Raw genomic sequence first — 27,422 nt, 5'->3', positions numbered from 1 at the left:
AATGTTTCTCATAAAAAACACATGTTTTCTGGGGGGTGTGTGGTAAGGGTCTTGAAAATAGCTACGATAGATTACGTGGGGGGAGGGGCGTGGCTCAAAAGTGACAAAAATCTGGCTACGTGGTTTATAGGCGGCTCCATACTTGCCAGCCAAACAAAAAAATTATGATCTAATCTTTAATGTGATTTCATATACAGTGAAGTCTCCTCTATTGTTAGCCCTACCCTATTTCAAGTTCCCCGTACACGGCCATTTCAAATTGCGTAGTTCCGTCACCTCCCACCACGGTTCCTGCACGTTTTCCTCCGCGTCAGTGGCTGACGATTTAAGAACGGGAAGCTCTCGCTTCTTCTAATTGAACACTTTAGCATGATGTAATGGAAATCCCTAAAACTTTTTGAAGAAATTATTTTAATCGTAAAAGTATCTCAAAAGTGAACGCATAGTAATATCTTTCAACTGTAAAATCTATTTTCTCAGCCATATTCCAATCTTTCGTCGATTCACGACATTCCAGTTTCACGAAATAAAATAAAATATCTAAAACTTCAGGTTAGTATATCAAGTCGGGTGCTCTAACCTCAAATTTCAGACAGTTTCCTGTATTTCGTTAAACTGAAAGGTCATCAATCCAGAAAAGAATGGTACGTGACAGACTGAGAAAATATATTCGACACATGAAATATATTACTATTTAGACTTTTTCAACTTATCTATACGTTTAGAATATGTTCTCTAAAAAAGTTGTCTGCACTCCTACGTGCTAACCTTTCTGACATTTGCATCTATCCTAGGATGACAGTGAAGTCATGTTATATTGATTTTTAGTTGGAAAATTGTCAAAAGCAAATAAAAACAGTGAAAAAACACCTACATTTATGATGGGAAAATGCACTAACGGACTGCAACTTTTTCAACTGTGCAAGACAGGGACATCTAACCGTTTCCAATTGAAATGCATAATATTGTGCAATATACACGAGTGGGTACCCGCGCACTGCGTCTTTCTGCTATGCTGCTGGTGTGCATCAGGCAAATGTGACAATAGCCTGCCATTCCTTAAGCTAAGAAACTGCTTGGGACCGCATTTCTAGGAATTGCTAAACCGCGAGTTATTAAATTGAGAGACGGGTGTATTTATCTGTAATCTTCTTGATAGTATTTATTGATTTCTAATAGACCCACAATTTTAAGCACATGCGAAGTTGAAAAAGTTGCTTACAGCACCCTCACTGTTACAAAATCGAGACATCCAATCAATGTCGCTTGAAAAAAATAAACTGAAGGTCTCGGCAGTAGTAGGGCCAATCCAACCTTGAAATGAAAGAACCTTTATGTTTCTTTACGCATCATTTTAAGTTTGCAGACTTTCAATAGTGAAAAATTTTAATTCGATAGATTTTAAGATTAAAGCTTGGAAGATTTCACTTTATTAGGTATACATAGACACGGCTTTATTAGAAATGAAGATTCTTAATAGCATGATAATATTATACTTTCAGGATTGGAGTGCAGCATATTGAATAATTTAACCAAAAGAACTTTCAAATTCTTAAAAGTGTTTAAATATTTTTCATTAAAACATTAAAAACTTTCGCTTAGAAATTTCGATGATTTCAAAATGCACAATTATCCATTAATATTCAGTTTAATCAAAATCCAAAACTATTTTTAGAGGAAAACTGGTATTTTAGACATTTTCCTACGATAAATTTAGAACGTTTAAAATTAAATACTTTGAATTTGAAACGATGAAAGTTGGTAGACTTGAATTAAAGCGTTATCGAATTTCCAAGATCAAATTTAAATTGTTAAAATAATAACTGGCGAATATCAAATTTAAATTCGTGTTAGTAGTTGAAGGCAATTTTCAGTGCTTCGTTTTTAATTTATCAACTGGAGATTGGAATTGTTTTGAAATTGAAATTCGAATTGGAATTGCATTAGTTGAAATGTTCTAAATTTAGTGCCTGTCTCATTTTTAAATTAATAAATGTGTATAAGAAGTTTAAAGGTTATACTGCTGTGAAATTATAAAGTTTTGAATGTAATATTTTGAAATACTATCGGGTTTTGATGGTCATGACATGAAAATTATATATCTTAAAACTGCAATTTGAAGTTGTTCAGTGTTGAAAGTTTGAGTTCAAAATTTTTCAATACTTTGAATGTTTAGTTTTAAATTTTTCAAATTTAGAACTACTCCTCATTTGATTCACGAATTTAAACATTGTTTCAACAATTTTTTAAATTAAAAATTATTAATTATAAAGGCTTGAATTTAGACATGTATATGGCCGGGAATTTTTGTTGAGACTTGAGTGGCCACTCTATACCAGAGTATTGTTGTTATTGATTAATTGGAGCTAAGTGCTATTGCTAGTTTTCTGAATTACTTTTTTACGTGCAGTTTATCCTCTGATAGTGAATATTAGAGCATACAATCTGTCATGCTGGAAGCTATCGAGAAACTGAATATCAGTGATTGGAGAGACGGTAAATCGAATTTACTAAACGATCGAAGCGGAAGAGTCTACATAATTGACGTGCCGGATCAGGGATCAAACGGATGAGAAATTAGTTGGATCTCTCATAGAAGAAGAATTAATGGACGGAAAATGAAATTTCATCCCTGAGGAAGTGGTTGCGATCTGGACAGGAAAAGTTTCTGATAGTGAAAAACTGATATTTTTCAGGTAAAAGATATTTGATTGTAATATGTCCTTTGTTTGGAATAAGGTTCTTGTCTTGTTATGTCGCATGCTAAGGAAGTTACTGCAAGCCTTTTCGCATATAACTTGTTAAACTCGTTCAATTTACGTTGGAACTTTCTTAACTTGAATTATGCACTGACGAAGTTTATAATCCTTTCATGCCACGGGCTGCCGAGTTCTCTAGATTCGACAAGATCTAGAGGTGCGGTGCTGATGTTTTTGTGTTGATAATAATTGCGCAGACAAGACAATATCGGGGATCTTACTTCTTATGCAAATATCTACTATGAGTTTCTACAGAAAAATGTTCAATTAAATTGTGACGGAGAACAATGAAATAATTCACTCGTTTTATTTTAAATGTTTATTTCGCATGTTTCATTGTAAGGATCATGTGCGGTGTCAGCTTTAATCAATCTTTGGTACATAACACGTTTTACAAAAAACAAATAAATTTTATATACGATTTTTAAAGCTCCAATTTCAGATTGTTTCGGATATAATTTAATGTCTCCAGTAAAAAACGTGGATTAATTTTCAATGCTGGTTTGTATTTAAATTATATTCTGAAAGTTTCAATGTTAATATTATTCATTATTCGTTGTTTCTAGCATATAACTGCTATAACATTGAATTCTCCTATCTAAAAATTTAAGAATTCAGCTTAAAAACTGTTATGATTTAAAAAATGTCTTAATATTAGAAGCTTTGCTTTGATTCGTCTTCGTTCACAAATACCGGGCTGTAAAAATGAAGCATAAAAATAAATAATCTAGCGTGGTTAGATTTTTCTTGTTAAAAATGAACGATTTAATCTGTAGAAAAAATATCTGAATTAAACATGAGGTGATTATAAAAGTTTATTTAGAATATTCCCTCTTTACTATAGATGTTACATATAAGCAACTATTTTCTTGTTCTAAAATTTTGATTGTTTGAACACTTATCAACTACAGATATAACAATATTTACATAAAAGAAGAAATAATTTTCACAACTTTCTTTGTTTTTTACAAACTTAGGTGTCTAAAATTAAAAAAAAAAACGCTGGACACCATTATAAGAAAAATCCAAATTAAACTCTGATAGTGAAATAATTTTCCCTTACAATTTCGTGCAAATTCTGCGTTTGACAAAACTAGAAATAACAGAAGTAAGGTTGGATCCCTACAGCAACTTTGATTAGTTACAAACGTCTTTAGGTATTATCGGTATAATAAGAATTATGAAATTCGAGTCGTAATATTCATTCTCTTACTCTGCACCTAATTTTAGTTTGGTGTAACTTAGCATATTTGGTTTGGATAAATTGTGAGTGGATATTGGATAAATAGGTAGGAATGATTCTTCTCATCTTTCCTCTCGCTTGCATCTCCTCGCAATATCTTAACTGTAATAGTATTTTAATGTGATATTTATTTAAGGTACTGACACACAGAGATTATTTTCGTAAATTTCGTTAAGTACTTCAACCCCACATCCTATGATAAAATCGACATTACGTGTTCGAAAAGCTTTACTGAGACAGAACTTTTGAAAAATATATACATAAAGAAATTTCTTATTCATTTTTATTCCAAACTTTTATTCTATCTTTTGATTTCATGTTGTCTTTCCGATAAAATGTACAATAAGATTAAAATATTAACATATATCGAGAAGACAATCTTGAAAAAATGTTTCACTTTTACTTAGGTTTATAAAAGAACACTAAGGTATTTTTTCTTTCTCGATATAACCAAGTTTTTTTAGCACTTATTTTTTTCTTTTGGAGTTACTGCTTGTTTTCTTTTAATTTGATTAAGACTAATCGGTTTGCTCTCATTCAAGCCCCTTACAAGAACTTTTACCAACTTCTCTAACGTGCCATTTTTGAAGGAACAATAATCGAGGATCATTTATTTTACATTTTTGGGACACATGTGCGCTTATCGAAGGGTGCAGTTCAGAAGAATAATGTACCTTCTGCAAGGACTAGTTTAAAAAAATAAGGTGAAGTTAAACCCTAGGTAACGATACTAAATTATCTAATCTTTTCTCAATTTTTATTTTTAAAAATTGGCCAACTTTCACGGTGAAAGTTGTTTTTGTTATACTTCTATATCGCATAGTAAGTTTTCTTTTGTAATTGAAATAAAGGCCATAACAAGCGAAGTGTCTCATCATTCGATTTCATTCCAAAATAATTTAATATCTCGACATATCGTTTCGAAATCTAATTATGAGTTCGCTGCCGAAGCGTTCTGGTTTCATCCAGTAATTCTTTTTTTTTTAATATTGTGAAAATAGGAATAATATGGTCTAATGAAAATTTTCGATGTTTTGAAATTCAAAAATATGATGATGAATATTATTAAATTGAGTTAAAGTGTATGTGTTTAAAACAAGTTTTAATTAAAAAATAGTAGTTTGGTCATTTCTTATTAAATACAGGGATTTTAGTTTCATTGAGAGTTGAAAATCGCAATGACAAAAGATTTTTTCGCTGTGTCCTTTATATTTTATTATAACGAATTAGTGCTCATAATATGCTTGAATAGTGAATTCCAATAAATTGCCCTTTAGAAGTACCAACAAGCCTTTTAACTTTTGGGGCATCTAATCATGAATAGATGAAATTTCGGTTATTAGAAATGAAAATTATGAAATGGAACTCGATTGATTTCAATTCTTTTTGTCTTTCCCATCCACAAAATTGAAACTTTTTGTAAATTTAAATTTTGCATAAATTTACAATGATGCCATTTTTTTCGTTGAGTAATTTTTTGTTTCAATATTTCACCTCACTTTTATATAAGTTGCCAATCTTTAGAAGTTATTTTTGACACGAAATGATGCTTCTATTAATTTTTCTAAAATTAAATTTATGTTCTCATGTTTGCTAAGACCCGTCTCTCGTAAAAATTAAACTTCTTTACCATTCGAATGAAATATGTACTTCTCATTCCACCGACTCTGGGCGCGTTAAAATCGATTTTGCATGGTGTTCAAATAAAATGGTTACTTTTTGGAAATAAAGAGCTGCGAGAACTTCTCAAAATGCATTTTAATTGGACGCATTCATGCTTCATTTGTCGCTCATCAGACAGAAACTGCTGTAGTCTCGCAACTACAATTTCTGGTCCTCATTCTAAAAAAAAATTATGTTTAATAGTTTATCTCGTGCTTAAATATGATGGGCTGAATTATTTTGTTTTAATATGTATTTTTACAGTTGATTTGTGGTTGAGAAATTTTATATGGGTTGTTAAATTTCTGGATAACAAATTTATAACTTGGAAATTCCCTCATTCTTTTTAAGTAACTCAAGGATTTTTTATCTTGTCCCCTCCCCTAAAAAAATCTTATCTTTAGCATTAAGTTACTTAAAATGAGATGAAGTTAACATAATATAGTAACTGAGACCATATTTTAAAATTGTTTTGAATTTAGATGTGAATTACATTTGCAAGGAAAAGCTTTTGAAAAAATGTATATGCTGATGTGCTTCTTATTTCAAAGATAACACTGATTTCACGTTTGGCTTTACAAATAAAAAGATAAAATTTAAATAAATAACTAGAACTCAATATTTTCCATATTTGGAAATCGTTTAAAATGAAAAGTTTTAAAGAATTCAGAACTTAAGGATAAATAGTTTTTAATTGATTGATGTGGACATTTTTGTATTAAAATTCAAATGCGAAACTTGTTATATTTGCAATTATTTTAAGTTGACAGGTGTTGACTTCGATAAAGGAAGATTTTTAATTTTTTTAATTCTTCAAGTGTACAAAAATACAAAAATTTGAAATAATTGATGAATTTCATCAAAATTGAGTTACTAAAATAAGATATTTCAGTCGCAACTATAAAAGAAGTTACACTATGAGAAATACTTTGAAAATTAACAATTTTATTTACTGCAGTTCAAAATTCATGGAAGATAAACATTTCTGATACAATTTTCATTATACAATTTCAAAATACGAAAAAATCGAAATAATTTATCTCTGTGAATCGATATATTTAATTAGATCTTTCAAAGATATCTCCGGGAGATTTAAAACTGTGTTTCAACTTTTTTTGAGTTGCTGAATCATGTAATCTCCGGAATCTTGAAAGTCCAAATCTGGTGCTCATGATTTTATATCATTTTTTTAAAATTCATAATTATCTAGAACAAGATTTGCGAAGTGAATAAACCCCTAGAAAAATCCGTTTCCTGTGGTTAAAAATTTAACTACTTTTGAATTGAAAATGCAATGATTCAGTCTTACTTAAACATTTACTTATGCGTTTTAAATTTAATTTTGAAAATCTGAAATAATAAATTTTGAAATTGATTACTTATGAATAATTCCATAATGGTCCATCCCCTTAATGAAAAAGAATTTGAATATAAATTAAATTCTTGAGGTTCTATTTTTAAAGGGGTTTAGAATGGAAGTTTCAGTTTAAGTTAATTTTGAAAGGAGTTTGCGTAAAAAGAAGTGTAAGCTTGTGTGCTATATCGATTTTATGCTGGCGCTAATATAATCCGTCGAGCAAAAGCTATTGTCTTATCAGCGAATTCCATATTGGCTTCGTCTGCTATGAGGGAACGACCCGGTCATAAAGCCGCTCGCTATGGATGTGGAAAGAGCATGAGAGAGTTGGAGGTACAGACAGAGACACGGAAATGTTAATCGATTTATCGCAGTCGTGGGATTGCAGTATGTGGAAATGCGTACATGGGTAAACCATATGTAAACTGACACTCGCCTGCCAAATAAGCACTGGTGCGTGCGCTGGCCCCGCAATGCGCGTTTTCATTCCTTATTTACCTTCAGATATCATTTTTTATTTTATTTGCACACCCATTTATTAGCAGCGCCCAATATTTTATATAAACGTTTGAAAAACATCTTGGACCACTAATGGCCCTTCCATGTAGCCATCATTCAAGGCAAAGGAAAATACTGCTGAAAAAAATTATACAAATTCTCAAAGGGCTAGTGCAACACACTTTCTGAATAAGATTTCTTTTTGATACCTATACAATATTTTTGTAAATCTTTAAACATTATAGATATTCTAAATTACCAAATGGTGTATCCTTTTTCAACGATGATAAATCATTTTTATTCAACACGTTTTTATTAAGTTACTAAAAATGCGTTCTTAAGTCATGTTCAATGCTTTATCTGGTAAAAAATTGTTCCGAATTCTTTTGTAATATATGTGGATAAAAATAATTTAGAGCGAACGCAAGAACATAGCAGTGGAAATAATTTGCCAAATTACTGATTTATTTACTTAGGATCCACAATTATGAATTACATGCATTTAAAATTCGCCAGATTATTTCTAACTTACAATCATAACAGTTTGGACAATTGAACATTCAAATGTTTGAAATTGTACAATTAAAATAATTATATGCTTTATTTTATTCATTCTAAATTTTGTACATCACGTGAAGGGCCAATTGGAGTAAGCATGTAAAGATTCTCTCCGCACGTATCAAGCCTTGATTGTTAACAAATATATGCACGATGTAAATAAAAAATCCTGCATTTGTCAACCTTAAAACTTTATTTTTTCGGAGTTATGGGGATGGGGGTGGGGAGAAAGTTTCAAAAGATATTTTTCTCATTAACACATCAATCGATTTTGATGAACAAAATAGATGTTGTAAAGGTCAGTGAGAGTAATTTTTAAAAAATCATAAAATTTGGAGCGAAAATACGGAAATTTGTCAGAATTTTGATTGTCGTTTCTATTCATTTTAATATCCTCATGTTGTCTTCTTCAACATATCATTTCGCCAAATTAATCGAAGTGTTGAATCATGACAATAAATTAAAAAGTTTCAAAAAATATTCTTACCTGTATTTTTGTTCAGTATTTTTTTCGATTTTTCTCAGCAATTGTCTCATTGGTATTCACAACATATATTTTAGGTATAAAATGTATTGAATGTAATGAAGTAAATAATACAAATATAACTAATAAGAAAACAAAATATAATTAATAAACTCAATTCGTTTAATTTTAGTATAGTCAGATGCAAACGCAAATTTCAAATGATATTTTTTATTATCAAAACCAACTAAATGCCATAGATTTGTGTTTGTGTCTTTCTGGAAGTCTCTTGTGACGACTAGAATGAATTTATAAGGGTTTACTACGAGGAAGAAAAGGAAAATAAAAAATTGGGTTTTTTCGAAAACGGCTAAACCGATTTAAATTAACAAATCATATGTTATGAAAACCAATGAGAGAATGAAAAACAAAAAATTGTAACATAATAAGTAGGTGAAATTTTTAGTGGAAATTTAAAAAAAGAACCAATTATGATGTAACATTCCGATTAGTTGGGAAGAAATATGTTGACCTGGTTAACATAAGGATATTTTTTCAAAAAATAAAATTAGAGATGTGCATATAAACTATAAATTTAAAAGAACATTTAAAATTTTTTTAGTTTGTCTCATTGACCTTTATAACATCTATTGTTTTTATCCAAATCAATTCATCCGTTTACGAGAAAAATTCCTTCTTAATAGATGCCAATGCATGGTACTTATATAGGCTTCATACGTGCAAAGGCAATTTTTACGTGTTTACTCTGCTAGGTCATTGCTTCCGTTTGCAATTGATAAATTTTGTACTGATTAACACACGAAACACTTTATTGTTTGCAATTCATAAATTGTGTAATTTTATAAATGATTCTTGCGATCAAGAACACAGTTTTCATTCGTTGAATGAAAAGTTGTGAATTTATCGCTTATATTGGTATAGATGTTTAACTGAATAAAATATTATATGATCGAAACTTTTATAGCTGGAAATTTTATTAATAGCGTTGGTACCGATTGCTCTGTAGCAAGATTGATCATATTCATAAAATGCGACTATCGAAAACATATCAAATGAAACAAATGATACTATTTAAGGATGCAGATAAAAAAATTCAGGGATCTTATCCTTTTTGAGGAGTTGAAGAGAAGCGTAACCTTCGCTTTTTTAGTTCATTGATATATAGCGTACCTTTCAAGAACGTTATATTTCTGAACACGTGCACCATTCGAGTTCCATGTATCCCATGACGTAAATCATGTGCGCAACCGTTAAATTTGATGAAAAATGGAATAAAGAGTAATATTAATCTTCACAACGATCGTGAAATAAGATCTTATTTTATCTATTATTTACAAATTACAAATATCAAATTACAAATTACGCATTTATTAGGAAACATTTTTGCACATCTTATTTGTCAGTGATTTTTACATTTGATCTGTTTGCGTGTGCATTTTATCACCCTTAAGTTCACTATTTTAGTCATTGTTGCAAATATTATTTTATGAGTACATTGGAGCAGATTGTCGACAGTTTAAAAAACTATTCAATTAAATTAGAGAAATTTAAATAAAATGTTTAGAAAATGTATCCATTTTATAGAGAAAATTGTAATTTCTCTTTAGACAGCAATATGGAGAGCAAGAGGCGAAAGGAAAGGGGCAGAACATTAGGGATTTTGTGTCATTGTTATATGTTTAATTTCAGGTGGGCACTGAACAAATGTAAGATAAATTTCAAGTGGAACATCTTTTAAAGGGGCTACATCATAATTCGCAGGCATGTCGCACTTTTAACGATGAAGTTTCTTTACACATTATGTACACATAAAGACGTTCAGGATCCTTCGGAAATTTGTAGAAGAAGTCCTTAAAATTCGATTGTAAAAAGTAATATGCAGATTAGAATGTTTCTAACTTTATAATAAACAGTTTTTTATTATTTGATTGGTCACAGTTTTAGCTTTTAGTAGATTTTGCATTAAATGCGGTAGACAAATATTGAATTTGCAGAAGAGGATTTCACTAGAACTTCGAGAACACTGATTAATGTTTTTCGATTTATATATATTAGACTTAATTTACTTTTTCAAAATGCAATTCAATATTGGTCTTGAAATATTGGTGTCATCTATAAAAATTATCTTCTAAGATTTCCAAAGAAGCCGTTCGTCTTTCGAATGGCACTATACACATTCCTATATAATCTTAAAAATCGTCAAAACAAGATTTTCGTATCTTACACTGAGAGACGTTTTCTGTAGTTCGTAATGATTTATTTACACGGACATTATAGCGATTTCGATGTTTTTTATTGCGAGAATTTTGACTCCTCGACGTAGATGTACCCTTGTCTTTCGATGAAAAAATCTCACAACTCCCAACATTTCCTCCAGATACTCACATCACGCTTTCATTGTTATTTTTGCGAACCTCCTTTTCCCGGTATATGGATTTGCGTGGTCTTTTGGCGGAAATTTGCACTCGACTGCTTGCACGAAATTGAAAAGAAAGGTACGAAAACCCTAACGCGTTCGATAACTTTTCTTCTCTTCGAGCCGTTCGGACCGCAGTTTCTGTTTTTTGTGCCCATTGACGTTCAGAACTTTATGGGATTCGTAAATTCGCAAATGACCGTTCGACGGCTTTTTCCCATATATATATTTTTATATTTTGCTATTTTCAGCGTACATCGCCTCGTCAGAACACTCCTTTTTTCGGCGAGGATACTGAATCTCGGAATTCGCAATTTCAATCAACTCTTAGACAAAAATTTATCTATTTCATTCTTTAATTCATTATGTATAGAACTGGAATTACAAATATGTGTCTTATGCTACATTTATTATTGTAAGCTTTTGAATAATTTTGTAGTCTGTTGCATTTTTTTAGATAATTTTCGCAAAATGTTGCATTTGTCACATATTTTGTTATTACGTGCTATTAATAAATTAATTAATCAAATTAATTACAAACATAAACAGGCATAATATGGCGCTGTTAAAGTAGCGTCAAATTTAAATTAATTACTGTTAGATTTAATATTTCATGTTTGTTTTATATTAATGGATAAGTCAGTCAATTTACCATGCAACGACAAATAGAAAGATCTATCTGATATGAGACTGTAATAATGTAAGTGCTAATATTCTGTTGAATAGTCTTCTTGTTTAAAATTAACATTTTTAAGGATATGGCTAAATGAATAATAATAATAATAATAATAAAAGTTAGTTTAATTGTACCACAATAGCCCTGTTTATAGTTGTGTAAATTATTATGATTAAATATTATTATAAGATAATCTTAATGATGCTAAGTCTCTTGGAACCTTGAGTGATTAAAAAAAATATTTTATAACACATGTATGATTTCAGCCCTTTCGGATGCCTATAAAGAAGGGCTAAATTAATGCTTTGCAGGCACGTTGACGTCAAAGGGGAAAAAAGTGTGACGTCGTTGATCAATTACGACAAATTACTATCATTTACCATAAGTTATCACAAAATTCCTGTCAGTTCTCTGAATTTCCGTATGTATCACAAATTTACAAAATATTTTATTTTAAATATTTTAAGAAGGACCTCACATTAAATGTACAGAAAATGGCTTTTTGCAAAATATCTAATCACCATTTTTCTATAACATCGAACCTGCAGATCAATAATTGGAAAGAAAATTATAATAAAATGGACTAGGTTCACTAAAACAATTGATAAACTTCTAATTTTTAAATGTAATTCAATAAAAAAATTCGTCTATTATTGCAATTATATCTTTCTTAATAACTTTTTGTTAGATTTGGTTAAATACAATATATTTTGCAGATCAGACCCTCTAAAAAAAGTGTTGTATCCATAAACTTGACAGATTCACAATTTCGTGTATACAAGACGTTTAGGGATTGTTTTAGTATCCCTTAATGAATTAGGCCAGGAAATCCACATTTTCTAATAGCTTAAATCAGGGGAGGTTTTTTTGTTAAAATTTTAAGGCCAGTAATCACCTTAAAATAAGTGCGGAAAATAACACCTAACAGGAAAGGTCGTTGGTTTCATTCTAAGTTTTGTTTTAACATCCCTTGAACATTTAAACAAGGAAATCTATATACCAAACTCTCGCTTTTAGTCACCCCGTTCTCAGCCTTCCTAGGACTGCTGGGTCCTTCATTTGCTCAGGGGAACAGGGCGAGAACGGTTGCGACATTATTTATATAGATATATATTTCAATTGGAAATGGTTCAGGTGGCCCTCACTGTTTACGTGTTAATTTTCTCGAAATCAGTCCAAGGCTATTTGAAGGCAACCCCCGACACTTGACTGAAAGCAACAGTTTGGTGTATTTCTTAAAAACCCAAATATAGAGATATTTTTCCACTATACTATTGGGGCCAGAAATTGCTTTAAATTACTAAGGGATGTTAAAACAACCCATATATAAATTTAACGACGTTTCCTTCTAGGATATTATTGTTTTAAAAATAAAAAGAAATCTTCCTTAATTTTAATTGTTAGGATATGACGGTTTTTTTCCTGAATCTTTAAGGGATGTTTAAATCCTTAAAATAAGTTCAGCGAATTTTTTGCTAGGGAATGTTTCTTAAATTTATATTATAGTGATTTCTGAAGCCAACAGTACCATAGAAAAATCTCCCGAGATTTTAGTTGTTCAGAAATTTATATTTTCTTGTTTGAATATTTAAATAATAACACAACCCTTAAAATGAATCGAACGACTTTCTCTGCTAGAGCGTGTTTGCGAAGTTTATTCTGAATTGTTTTCCAATCTCAAAAATGTAATAAAAGAATCTCCCGTGCTTCTAGCTGTTTAAAAATACCGATTTTCTCTCATAAGTATTTCAGAGATGTTAAAACAACCCTTAATGTAAATGCAACGAATTTTTCTTCTAGGGTATTTTCCCAAAGTTTATTGTTAATTGATTTCCGAACCCTATAGTATAAGATGAAATGTGCCATGATATTTATTTTGAGGCAATCTCAATTTTCTTACATGCATGTTCAAGAGGGTTAAAAAAATCCCTTTAAAATAAATCTAACGACTTTATTTCATAGAATATAAAACCTATGTATTTTTTGCATTCAATTTCGACACTCCCTATTCTTATTATATAGTCACTTTTTATTCTAATAGTTTATCGAAAAATCTCGTGTTGTTTTGGTTTTTGGAAATGTCGGTTTCCCTTCTTGAATCTTCAAGGCATGTTACAAAAGGCTTCAAACATCATGTACGCACACAAATGTAAATCTGTCAAGTTTATGCATGCAACAATTTTGTTTCAGTAGGTATCATTTACAAAAGATAAAGCATCAAACCAAATTTAACAAAAAGTGTTTGAGAATGATAAAATTTCAATAATAGGCCAATTTTTCTATTAAAATACATGTACAAATTGGTATTTGAATAAGTGTTTAGGTGAAAACTGTCCATTCTTCTGACAATTTTCTTTCGAATTATTGATCTGCAGATTCGCAATCACAAAAAATTTATAATAAGTCATTTTGACAAGAAGCCTTTTCCCGTACATTTAGTGCGGGGTACTTTCAAATTTTTTGTGGGCAATTTATATGTGTACCAAAAGTTTTCGCAATTATACACATTTTCCTATATTCATAATAAAATTAAAATAAAGTTGCCAAATTTCCTACGTATGAGCAGAAATAATTCCTGTGTTACTAAAAAGGTTTTAAATCGTGCATTCGTTAAAAATAATATCGTATGCTTTAAGTCGGAGGGGTCTTTGCGGTTAGTGTATTTTGTTAGTACTGGTTGTGAAAGTCCCCCTTTTACCCTTGGTGAAAAAATATGATCTGGTTTACGAAACAAGCTCTTTCTCGAGTTTTCTCACCCTGACATTTAAACAACAATTTTCTCCCTCATCCGAGATTCTAGGTGAAGATACTCTTCTTTGGTCCATTAAATTGAAATATTTGAAAGGAGGCTCACTGTCTCATTTGGCGAGTAGCGAGGCGACAATACAGGCTCTCTTGATTATGCAAGCGTCGAGTGAAATTGTGGGGTGAAGGATTTACGGACCATAAAAATGATAATTTAAAGGGGCTTAAGGTGTCAATAAGACACCGGAATGGGCTCATTTAAACAATATCCTTCGGAAGGCTCTGCGGAAGTCCTTGTTGAAGACGGTGTATATGACTGGGTTGAGTGCCGAATTCATGTAGCCAAGCCAGAAGGCAACGGCAAATGCTTCATTGGGAATGGCTAAATTGGGAAAGAGTGGCTTAACGATGTAGAGGAAGAAGAATGGTAGCCAGCAAGCTATAAAGCTGCCCATGATTAGACCTAGGATTAAGGTAGCTCGCTTTTCCTTTTTTCTTGCCAGTCTCCTCTTTTCCCTCTCCGGATCCCTTGGCTTCACGGGTTTCGCTTCAATGGAAGCGATATCTTTCACATGATGACGGCCATGGACATCCCCGTGCTCCCGTTTTAGTTTTCCCATCATTCTTCGTCCAAAGATTGGCTGGCAAAGACGCAATTTTAAGGGCTTGACAACTGCGCATCTCGAAACCACTCCACTGTCTGATGATGAAGGGTCGAATTCGGAAACCATGTCCACATCGATGCCAACACTGGGTGCCCGACATCTAGAAGGCACCTGAGCTGAACCTTCACCGTTCACCGAGAGGGTCGATTTTACGTTCGTCTTCTGCATCGTCATCGCTACAGACACCTGTTGAAAATGCAAAGTTGTAAATGAAAAAATGTTCTTTGATTATTAATTGATGTTTTTATACTGAAATTTTCAATTGGGATATTTTAAACTCAGTAATTTCTGTTGGCATAGTACATTTTAGTGCGTTCTAGATTTTGGGGTGACAAGTATACAATAGGGTGGACAAAAAAACAAAACATTTGAAAATCAAAAATGGCTAATGAAGTGCAATTAAGAAAATGTCATACATAAAATTAAAAAGTTAAATTTTTAATAAAAATAATGTGAATATTAAAACTGGCAAAATTGCTCATACTTCAAAAATTATAAATAAAACCAAAATTATAGACCGATTCCACTCCTAATTAGTCGGGTTTTACACTTAAAGTCGCAGAATCTCTTAGGGTCGAAATCATTTTGTTGTTGAGGAAATTAGGCGATATGTATTTTCTTCGAATCTGATTCTGATATCTTTGACCGCCTTCTTTTGTGACCCGCCGAAGAATGTAAAAAACATTCAGAATCAACAAAATTACATCTTGTGAATTTGATGTGGGCTAAATAACTTTTTTGACCAGAAGATTTTTTTTCTTAAAAAATCAAATTTCTTTATTCTACTTGCTAGCAACGATAGATATGTATAAAAAATGTTAACATACAGATTTACATGCTTTAAAAAGTTCTATGAAAAATAACTTTGAATCTTTGACGATATCTTTCCTTATTTACCAAAAATATTTCAAAATTATATTTTTAGGGGAAATAATACTACCGGGCTCAAAAATGATCAAGCGAGCATAAAGCTGATATGATGCCTTTCTTTAAATAGCAGAAACTTATCAAATGTATTTCAAGGAATAGAAATGTGGGGTTTTTCCGAAAGTATTTTTTCATGCTTTCTAATTTACAAAAAAGAATCAAAAATGTTTTCTCTGAAAAAACTATATTCTTTCCATATTTTTTTAGAGCTTCTGATTATAAAAAAGATATACTATCAGCTTTATACAGCTTAAAACATTCTTGGGGCCGAGAAAATGTTTTTTTCTAAAAACATAATATTGGAATTTTGCACTTAAACGATGGAAGATATCGAAAAACAGGTATTCTTCATAGAAAAAAATATCGCGAGGCTTTTAAAAGAAGACGATGAACTATTAGAGTCAGAAATGTAACGATAAATATCTTAATTAAGATGAAAGATATAGAAGTTTGAAGAGGATATGTTTTGAAAAACAAGCATAAAATTCAAATACGCATAATTTCGTGGACATTTTTTTTTACAATTCAAAAAAATACGATTTCCTAATTTCCTCTAAGAGACAGCACAAATCGTCCGTGGTAGATTATACAAGGCAAGTGAACTCCGCAATAGTTTTCATTTCCCGAGAAATAAAATCCGTACTTTTTTCGAAATTCAAGTATTAACACGCGCCACCGGACTCTTCAAAATCCTATTTAATTAAAGTGGGGAAATTTGGGGTTTTCGAGAAATTGAGCTCACATTTCAGAATTTAATCGAAACGTGTCAATCTTTTTAGGAATTCAAGAGTAGCGGCTACAAAATAAACCCATATTAATTAATTTTATTTTTAGCTTACCATTAACCTTCGTAAGAATGTAGTTTTTTATTTTTGGATTATGTTTGGGTTCCTAGTTGTGCATCGTGGTCGAAATAATAAGAAATGATATTTTGCTCGTTATTATCTGTACAATAATTGTGTTCTAATCAGAGTGAACTAAAACATACAAGAACCAATAAAGTATGAACCTGAATAAAATTTTTCTTATTTTCACGTATTCAAGTTAAAGTTCCGAAAAGTTCTGAAAATAAGAAAAATTTTTTTGCGCTTTTTCATTTTGTCACGTGGCAGTTGAGCCACCATTTAAGCAATATTACTTCATAATAATTTGACGAATTGTATTTTTTACTTCAAACAAATATATTTTTTTTTTTAACTGACATATTTTAATTTTCGTTTCTTCCAACTTATGTCTCAACTTAAGTTATTGTAGGTCTGTAACAAAAAGTGTGTAAACCAATTTCGCTAAGGATAAATTTCTGCAATATAGAAAGGACTGAAATTGACGTCCAAATTGAAGCGGTTTCACCACAGAAAAATTGGATCCGAACTTTAGTTCCAGGTTTCTGCTCAATTTAATTTTTCTTCACTTTGCTTCTTCATTCGGTTCTTTTCTTCCTCATATCTCGCTTAAAAGTCCCTCTTTTATGTATCGTTCCGAAGTATGTTTTTCCGAATAAATACATTTATGCTTTTGACGGTTCAAATTCAAACTGAATGTGAAATTAAAAAAATTTAGTTCAACATGAATTTCTATTAAACTTTCCTTATTAGATTTTAAGAAAACTTTGACGTAAATTTATAGCGTCAAAATTTGCAGATCGTGTTTACGGTCGAATATACACGAATGGAGATAAATATCTACTGCCACCATCTTTTACCGGATCTCGTGCATGCTCAACAAATTTACCAAGTCTTGAAACTTTATCTTCCACCTCGCGCTACAAGAAGAAAAGAAAATGGAATCCATTAGGTTCTAGTCGACAATCCCATTATAGATAATGGGATCGTCTACCAGGATAATCCTAATGGCTGACGCCTGATGAGTGCTTTCTATAACTTGAAAGCTATGCTTCTACATTCTTATTATTGTCTTCGGTTAAAAGTCACATTTTATTTTGACTTTTTCCTGTTTCCCTTACTAGATAATTATATCATATTAGTCTTTGGGCTTCATCCAAAATAACTCCTGCTATAAAGACACAGCACATTGCTTATTTACGTTTCGTTTGCATTGTTATTCATTAGTTCAAATAAAAATTACGAACATTTAATCAGTATAATTAAAGCGGGAAATGCTAAGCCTAATCAACCTCATTTTACAAGAGAAGCAAAATAAATTTCTAGAGAAGCAAGTTACAACCGATTGAGTGAATTATTATTTTTACATTTTCATCAGAGAAGGCGTATTAGATTTGTGTAAAATTTGACCCCCCCAAGTTTTTATCAAATGTCCACGTTTTGAGGCCCCCTAAATCCGAAAAACAGGTTTTTACTAATGTGTCTGTCTGTATGTCTGTATGACTGTATGTATGTCGGTCTGTCTGTCTGTGAACACGATAACTTTTGAAAAAATTAATTTATTAGATTGCCCTTTAGTACACTCGTTTATTGTCCTTAACTAAAGGTCAAGTGCGTTAGCCAGCCATTTTAGATGACAATTCAAAAAGTGGGCACATTTTGGATATTTTTATGACCACTCTTTTAAAAATTCAAAAATTCTCTGTACCATTTATCATAGAATTCAAAAAATTTAACAATTTATCCTTATGACTTTTTTTGAAAAATCAAAAATTACTAGAGTTATAGCATTTTCAAAATCCAGAAAAACGAACTGAAATGAATATTTTAAGCCAAACAACGCATGATACGAAAAAAAGTCTGGAGAAAAAAACTTTGCTTTTTGAAAGCTCTACAAGATTATGATAACAACTTTTTCAATTTTGTCAAAAAGTTGAAAATTCAAAATTTGATCGTACACAAAATTTTTGAAACCACATTTTTTCAAGATGTAAAAATTCTATGCACGGTTGTTTATAGTACTTCAATACTTAAACAATTTATCCTTTTGATTTTTTTTTATAAAAAGAAAATGATCAGAGTTAAAGCATTTTCAAAAGAAAAAAAGCTAAAATGTACATTTTAAGCCAAACAACCCATGATTTAAAAAAAAGTCAGGAGAAAAAAACTTTGCTTTTTGAAAGCCATACTAGATTATAATAAAACCTTTTTTAATTTGGTCGACAAGTTGAAAATTCCAAATTTGATCGTACCAAAAATGTTTGGAACCACATTTTTTCATGATTTAAAAATTCTATGTACGGTTCTTCATAGTACTCAGAAACTAATGAATCACTTTTCGATATAAGCTACCAGAAAAAATGAGATAAAACTTGTTCATCCAAAAAAGAGCTATAATTTTTAATAGGACAGTTAGTTTTTGTTTTAGTGGTAAAAAATAAGATTCTAAATAAAAGTATTAAATTTGTTTGAAAAAACGACACAAGGTATGAACTTAAATTGCCAGACAAAAGTTGTTCGCCTAAAAAGATCTATAAATTTATTATTAATTATTTTTCGATAGGACGAGTAGATTTTCTTTTAATCGTAAAACATAAGATTAAAAATTAAAAAATTAACTTTTTGGAAAAAGTACAGAAAAAACGAAAGAGGACATAGGCTCCTATATAGGACCCTATATAGGTTCCTGAATTAGACCCTATGCAGATGCGCAGTAGTTTTTATTTAATCGTAAAAAACAACATTAAAAATAAAAAAAATTATGAAAATAAGGAAATAAGAATTAGTATGAATCAATTTTTATGCATATTATGAATTGTAATAATATACATTTATTGAAATGATACATGTTTCAGGGCAGCTTAAAATACAATTTAGAGCAAAATAAGAAACAAATACAAAAATAATCATGATAAATACAACTTGATTTTTATCTTGCAATTTTTTAATAAGTAATCTCTGGCAGAGTTACATAAAAAATGTATTATAATTAATATAAAAGTTTTGTGTATAATGTAGAAAAGTTGACAGGTTGGACAACATTGAGTGCGAAGCACGAGATACGTGATGAGAATGTCTTCGTTAAAGCCAAAAGAGCTTTAACAAAAGAGAGTTCAAAATCACAGAATTACAGTTGTCGGTCCGTTCACAAAATTACAGTGGTGGATATTTTGAGTCTTAATTTTAAAATGTTTGCGCAAAAATGTGCGAAAATATAAAGACGGAGCGCGTAGCGCGAGAGAAATACAACATCGAGCGCGAAGCGCGAGAACCAAGACTCGCGCGCCCTAGGCGTGCTCAAACTTGCGAGCGAAGCGAACCGTGGCCGGCAGATTTTTTTTATATAATTATGAATCATTGGATCAGTGTAATAACCATTGTGTGAAAAAATAAATTACGCTATATGGACATGTTATAGTTTAATGAAAATGGCGATGAACTTATTTTAACTCCCTTTAGCTTTTCCTGGTATGGCACTTGAAAATAGTAAATCATTAAATAAATCATCTAAAATTAATACTTTCATTTATCTCATAAACAGATAATACTATTTCACAGAAAATGAGACATTGTAGTATTAGTATAATATTTTTTTACTCATAATAATATCTCCAATCGATTAATACTTGCCAAAATCCTATAATAAGTAAAGGTTTGTTAAAGAAATTGAATATCTCGGTATAATTCATTTATTCAGATAAAATTATTTGAAATTTTAAAACATTTAAGTTTTGATTTAGAATTATTTAGCTGTCTTTGCTTCTGTTGTGTTATCTGGTCTTTTAAATTGAATTTTTTATGAATAAAGCTCCTTCATTGATTTTTTTTATGAATGAAGGAAGGTATTATATGTTCCTTTAATATCCGTCTTTTTTCCAAAAAATCACATTTTTATTATTTTGAATGATGAATCATGACCGAATAATTAAAAATGCGACTCGAGGAAATCTCATATATATGAATCTGTTTTTTGCCTTTCTTCTTATTATGAAACACAAGAATCTGCCAAGAAAATATAAGTACATGTTAGTAATTGCTGAATAACGTTTTAATATAAACATTCGTATAGACTTAATTGATGTTTCATTAAAAATCACGAAAGCACAAATCTGTGAAATGTTGATTTTTGTGTGTTTTTTAAACGTATCACACTTACCCGCAATGACGGAAAATCTGACATAGGAAATATTCATTTGGGAAAAATTTTGTTAACTGAAGAAAGGTACGATTAAAATAGAAAGTTCAAAGGTATTTTTGGCATAATTTGAAAAAGGAATATTCGCAAACGTTCTAAGTATCATTAATCAGAGTATGAAATTGTAATTTGGTATCGCACTTACACTATTGACGCCTGCATATTTTTATATCTTTCATGAAAATATACAGTTATTTAACACAAACAAAAATGTTAGTGCTAGAAAAAGTTTTTTGATTTTGATAATAATATCTCCAATTGTTGAATAATTGTTGAAGTTCTATAATAACCATCGAGATGTTAAAACAATTTAGTATAATTTATTCATTCAGTTTAAATGATTAAAAACTTAAAGATATTTGACAAAAATCAATTTAAATTTCCCAAACGTAAGGCAAGTTAGAAAGGTTTATAGAAGTGTAAGCAGTCGTAAAAATAAAGTTATTAAGCAAATTTCTCTAAAGAAGAATGCATAATATAATAGTTACCGAGAAATTATTATGGGAATTGTTTATTTTTAGTACAGAGAAAACCACTCTCTAAATTTGTAGCAGTGAGATCTCACTGATTTTCAAAGAAATTCCTTATTGATTCCAATCAATGACCTATTTCCAGCTAATTAAATCAGTAAAATTGCATTTCGAATCAATCAATTTTTTACTGATTTGATTCAGGGGCCCGTTTCTCACAGGTTTAAATTAAGAGAGCATACTATATAAAAAATGTGATTTCCTTATTTCTATGTTTAAAAAATCCAAAGTATCATCTTCAAATTTTAGTAAAAATATTGCCGAAAAATTATTGTACATGAATGCCATTCAAAGACTTCATGATGAGAAATGTCCAATTTTCTGAATAATCTTCTCTTATTTGTTTAAAAAAGAAACTTAATTTTTTTTCCGGTGGGTCAATGCTTTCATATTTCACATTTCAGTTCATATTTTGTTCAGCTGTCTCTGTTTTTCATCAATCTAAGTCGTATTTCAGAGCTCACTTAGAGTCAGCTTTGAAATATAATATCAATTTGATAACAAACAAATCACGTGTGAAAAATGAAAAGGTAAATATGAAATTTGATATAATTGACTGCTTGGTCCCTTTCTATATTTCAATATTATATTCAATATAAATTTAAATAAGAAGTGAAAATATGTTCTACTTTCAAGATAGTAGGGTAGTTGCGCCAGCTCCTCCCCCTAATAATAAGTTTAGAGTTTTTTAAGCTCACATAATTAAGCCGTAAATGCGTTCTATGTGTAGGGAGAGTGCTAAGTAAGTACAAGTGATTTGGTGAATTGTCGTCTGCCAAAACAAATATCGTTTAAAATAAGGAGGTGAATTGTCAGTCAGCGAATTTTTATTCCGGTGAGTGGTGTCTGGAGAGCAAAGGTTTATATACTGTTTCATTATAAGCAATAATATAAAACGGCCAGAGAATTTATAAAAAAACAAATCAGTGACAGTATCAGGGAAAATGAATTTTAGGGAGAATCAGTCATGTTTGGAGCGAAAAAACGTTATTGCTGTTAATTTCAATGTTTTTTTAACTTGTCTCTATCTTGATGTTCATTCTTATGGCAATAGTCTGTGAAAAGTGTGTTGTTATAGATGCGCGTCAATGAATCCGTTTGAGGTTAGGGTGTCCGGGAGCATAGCCATACGCGTGTATCAAATAGTAACAGCCTCTATTTGATACAGTATGGACTCGCCAATTCGTCAGAAAAGAAATTTCTAATGATGTTCTAGTAACAAATCGCCTGCTAGAATTTGAGCAGATGAATTTCCATTTTCACCAAACAACCTGATTCTTTGAATCATCCTGTTTTCCCCATGTCATAATCAGTTAACTATTAACAAACTTTGCTTCAATTACATTAAATAATATTTATCATTTGCTTTCTACTTTATACTAGCTTTTAGTATTCATTAGCATAATACTAACCAACCTGTAAGTGATAAGGGAAAAGCACTGTTATTGAAAAGTGCATAGGTATTGCTGAATCACCCACTTGTATGAAGCACACACAAAACCAATGAATCACCCACTTGTATGAAGCACACACAAAACCAATAATTTTAAACAAACAAAACAATTACTTTAATTATACTTACAAAAAAAGTCGTGATTGAGACGTTTACAACAGTGAAAAGCTGAATCTTGTACCCCTGAAAACTAACATTTTCACTGGCTGGTGTCTTTACCCATACACCATAAAAAATTTCTTCTTATCTTAAAATTGGTTATGAAGGTCATAATCCTTTGCAAAGTGATGCATATTAAAAAAAGTTATTTTAATTCCAGGCTGATATCATCACACAACTTTAATTGCTATATCAAAGTCGATAATGCGCCTTTCGGGTCGGATTTAAAATAAGCTCCTATTTGCGACATTTAAAATTAACAACAAATGATAATCAATAATTTAATTTTTTATATAATAATATTTTAGGTACTAATATTTATATTATATATATTTATATAATAATATTTAGGTAATTTAATCATTAATTTTAGGTTAATACATTTGATATTTGACTATGAGACAGACATATAGATGTTAAACATTAGTTTCTGTAGACTTTAAAGGTATGCAACGCAGAGCGTTATTACTTCGAACAATTTATCAAAGATAAAACTACATTTTCGTTAAACATTTTACCCTATTCAAACAATTGAAAACAGTATTATTAATATTTATAATTAAAAAGATTACTAAGCATAATTTTATTACCAGGGTTTTATTCTCCGATTCTCAGATCTTGGATGTTTCAGTCTAACATAAAAATATATTTAAGCCTAATGTGATAAAAAGATAGTAAATATTTCATGTTAGTATCTGTGCTTAGGGTAATATAATCTTATACTTTGCATATCTACTATATAAAACCAACTTATCGTCGTGAACTTCTCATCTTTTGACTCCACGCTGATAGTAACCAATAAATGTAGTTGTAATAACAAAGTCGATAATGTACTTCATGGATAAAATTGCATATGCCTTCATATGCGCCTCCTTAAAAAAAGCAGGGTACAGAAAGAGTACTAGGTAATTTAGGGGATCCAAGAACAAACAATAACGGAGATAAATTAGTTGGTCTATGCTTACATAGGGGTCTGTATATTACCAATAGTTGGTTTAGGCATACGATGATCCACATGTACACCTGGTCTAAAGGAAATAGCCACAGTATAATTGACTTTGTTTTTGCGGATGAAAGACGAAGAGAGTTACTCAAAGATACAAGGGTCATGAGGGATCCTGAATGCAATAGTGAACATTGTCTTCTGATCTTAAAAATTAACTTAGGTCGGGGGTTGGAAAAAAGAGAACCAACAAAACAAACGCGAATCAAAATTGAGAACATACAAAAACCGGATGTGCGGATAGATTTCCAAAATAAGATAATTGAAAGCATAGATAAGGCAACCTGGGAGGCGCTTATAAACAACAAAGATATAGAGGGGGCATAGAGTAAGTTCCGGGATATCATTGTTACGTATGCGATCGAGGTGTGTGGCACCACGGTTGTGGGAAGAATGTCTGGTGATGCATGGTGGTATAATGAAATTTACGCTGCCCAAAAAGCAAAGAAAGAAGCGTATATGAGACCTTTGAATATCGCAGGTCTTGGCAATGAGGAAAGAAATAGACGTATAATTGATTACAGACCCAAAAAGAGGAAACTCAAACGATTAATTAAAAAGAGTAAAGATAAAATTAAAGCAGAAGAAGAGAAGAAAATACCCAACCATTTTGAAAGAAACAAGAAACTGCTTTATAAAAAAATAAAGGGAAATAAAAGTACACAATTTGTCGACAGGAGACATAATATTGGGGAAAAGCTATATGATCCAGACAAGATACTGGACGCTTTCAGAGACTATTTTAGGGAACAATTCGATTAAAAAGCTATAGAACACCACTGGAAGACGTACCTAGGGTCTCGCGAATGTCCAGGGCAGATGCTGAGTGCGAGCGCTTATACACCGAGTGACATAGCCGTGGCCCAAATGGGCGATTCATCGTGCCTGTCCCTCTCAAGGCGGATGAGACCTGTCGCCTGGAGGAGAGCCTGGCCGACGCTTAGGTTGCGTTGGCAACAATGAAGCAGCGCATGCAACGCGACACAAAGCTATATCTGACTCCACGAAATTTGGCAACGGTCCGACGAGGGCACCCAACTCTGGATGGTGTGTAATGCCTCCCGCCCAACAAACAGCGGATACAGCCTTAAGGACGTGATGGACCCAGAAGCAGCTCTGCCAGGACGAGGGCGTCAATTTGCTAGAGGCCGTCGATGCCATCGACAGGGTTCTATACGTCGACGACTTCCTCGGTGGCGGCGACGACCTTCATTCCACGCGTAACCTCCGCGACGAACTCATCACACTCCTCAAAACTGGCGGCCTCATCCTTAAGAAATTGGTATCGAACAGCCCCGAACTACTTAAGGACATTGCCCTAGAGGATAGACTTTGGCCGACAAGGCTTAAGTTCTCAAGCGATGGCCCAATCCCTGAGCTGGGAATGGCTTGAGACTCGACGCAGGGCTGCTTCTAATTCCCCACTCCGCCTGCATATGGTAACCCCAAACTCATCAAGAGTATGATCCTCGCCGAATTAGCTCCAATCGTTGCCCCTGCCGGTTGGTTCGCTCTAGTAACAGTGGTCGCCAAAATGCTGATCCAAGATCTGTGGCGAGCCAAACTAGACTGGGACACGCGCGTGTCCATGCCCTGGACCCACAATTGGCTATCGCTCCAGGATACGACAAAGGAGGCGGACAAGATCATCATCTCGGGCTGGATTCTAACGGCACAAGTCACGTATGTTCGAACTGCACACCTTTTCTAATGCGAGCCATAGAGCGACAGATGCAGCACTGTACTCCAGAAACAGCGACCGCGACGTAGGAAACGCTATGATCCACTTACTCTGGGCATAGACCAAAATGTCGCCCATCAGAAGCCTCCTCCCGCCGAAGAGAGCTGCTACACGGATGACGATCCCTCGTCTTGAGGTCACAGCCGCCCTCCTAGCAGCCGAGATCATCTGTTTCGCAGCTGCAAGCCATCTTTAAGACGACTGACAGGTAGTGCTCTATTGGCTTCACTTCGATGCTCTAGCGGGAAAAAACTTGGTAGAAGACCACATTGTGCACATTCACTATCTCATGCCCGACGCCAAATGGCACTACATCTCAACCAATGAAACCCAGTCGATATCGTCACTCGATGCACGGACATCCAAGGCCTTTCTTGGTCCAGTATGCGGTGGAAAAGACCCGACAGGTTAGAGCAACGCAACGCCGTCTGGCTCACTGAAAGCTGGACACCCTCGAGTTATACACCTATAACACCAGTTTGAACGAACTCCTCACAATAGGGCGCTAAAAGAACTAGCTCCCTATGTTGTCAACAGCGGCCTCTTGCAAGTCAGCGGTAGGCTCGGCAACTCAACACTCCCTCCCGAGGAGAAACATCCGATCATCATGGAGAAGCGCAGCCCCTTCGCCCGGCCCATCATCGATTGGGCTCTACTCCGTAGCCTACACGCCGCCTTTCGTAAAACGTACTTGTGAATTGTGATTGTGAATTCTCTTTCGTTAAAAAAGCTTAGCGCGAGAGTTTGAGCGCACCTACGGCACGCGACTGAGGGCAATCGAATTCTGCGCTTAGTCTTTGTATTTCTTCCGCATTCGAACACAGACCTCTTACAATCAAAGGTAAATTTAAAAGGTAATTTTGTGATTTTGAACTCTCTTTTGTTAAAGCTCTGCCGGCTCTAACGAACACATTCTCATCACGTATCTCATGCTTCGCACTCAATTTTTATCAGGGATTATTTATTAAAAAATTGCAAAATAAAAAGCAAATTGTATTTATCATGATTATTTTTATATTTTTTTCTTATTTTGCTTTAAATTGTATTCTAAGCTGCTCTGAAACATGTATCATTTCAATAAATGTATATCATAACAATTCATAATATGCATAAAAATTGAATCATACTAAATCTAATTTCCTCGTTTTTATAATTTGTTTAATTTTTAATGTTGCTTTTTACGATTACATAAAAACTACTGCGCATCTGCATAGGGTCTAATACAGGAACCTATATAGGATCCTATATAGGAGCCTATGCCCTCCTTCGTCTTTTCCGTGCTTTTTCCAAAAAGTTAATTTTTAATTTTTAATCTTATGTTTTACGATTAAAAGAAAATCTACTCGTTCTATGGAAAATTAATTAATAATAAATTTATAGATCTTTTTAGGCAAACAACTTTTGTCTGGTAATTTACCAGGTGTATACATATGAAACCGGTATTTTTTCAAGAAAAAAACACATTTATTTCAAGAGAATGATAACAAATATTTTATTCAAAGTATGCGC

At 32.2% G+C, this 27,422-nt stretch overlaps 1 protein-coding gene across 1 annotated transcript in view; it reads right to left on the bottom strand.

The window, feature by feature from the left end:
• Positions 1–14,652: 14,652 nt before the first annotated feature.
• LOC117168197 (alpha-2B adrenergic receptor-like) overlaps positions 14,653–27,422 on the bottom strand; it is a 29,295-nt gene continuing 16,525 nt past the window's right edge. Inside the window, exon 2 of the mRNA XM_033353661.1 lies at positions 14,653–15,249. Coding sequence (XP_033209552.1) covers positions 14,653–15,249 — 597 coding nt within the window. The remainder of the gene's footprint in view (positions 15,250–27,422) is intronic.

This window comes from Belonocnema kinseyi, chromosome 2 (assembly GCF_010883055.1).
Source record: "Belonocnema kinseyi isolate 2016_QV_RU_SX_M_011 chromosome 2, B_treatae_v1, whole genome shotgun sequence".
In the NCBI taxonomy this organism is placed as follows: Eukaryota; Metazoa; Arthropoda; class Insecta; order Hymenoptera; family Cynipidae; genus Belonocnema; species Belonocnema kinseyi.
The sequence above is the reverse complement of the archived record's forward strand: the minus strand, read 5'-3'. Positions and strand labels throughout refer to the sequence as shown.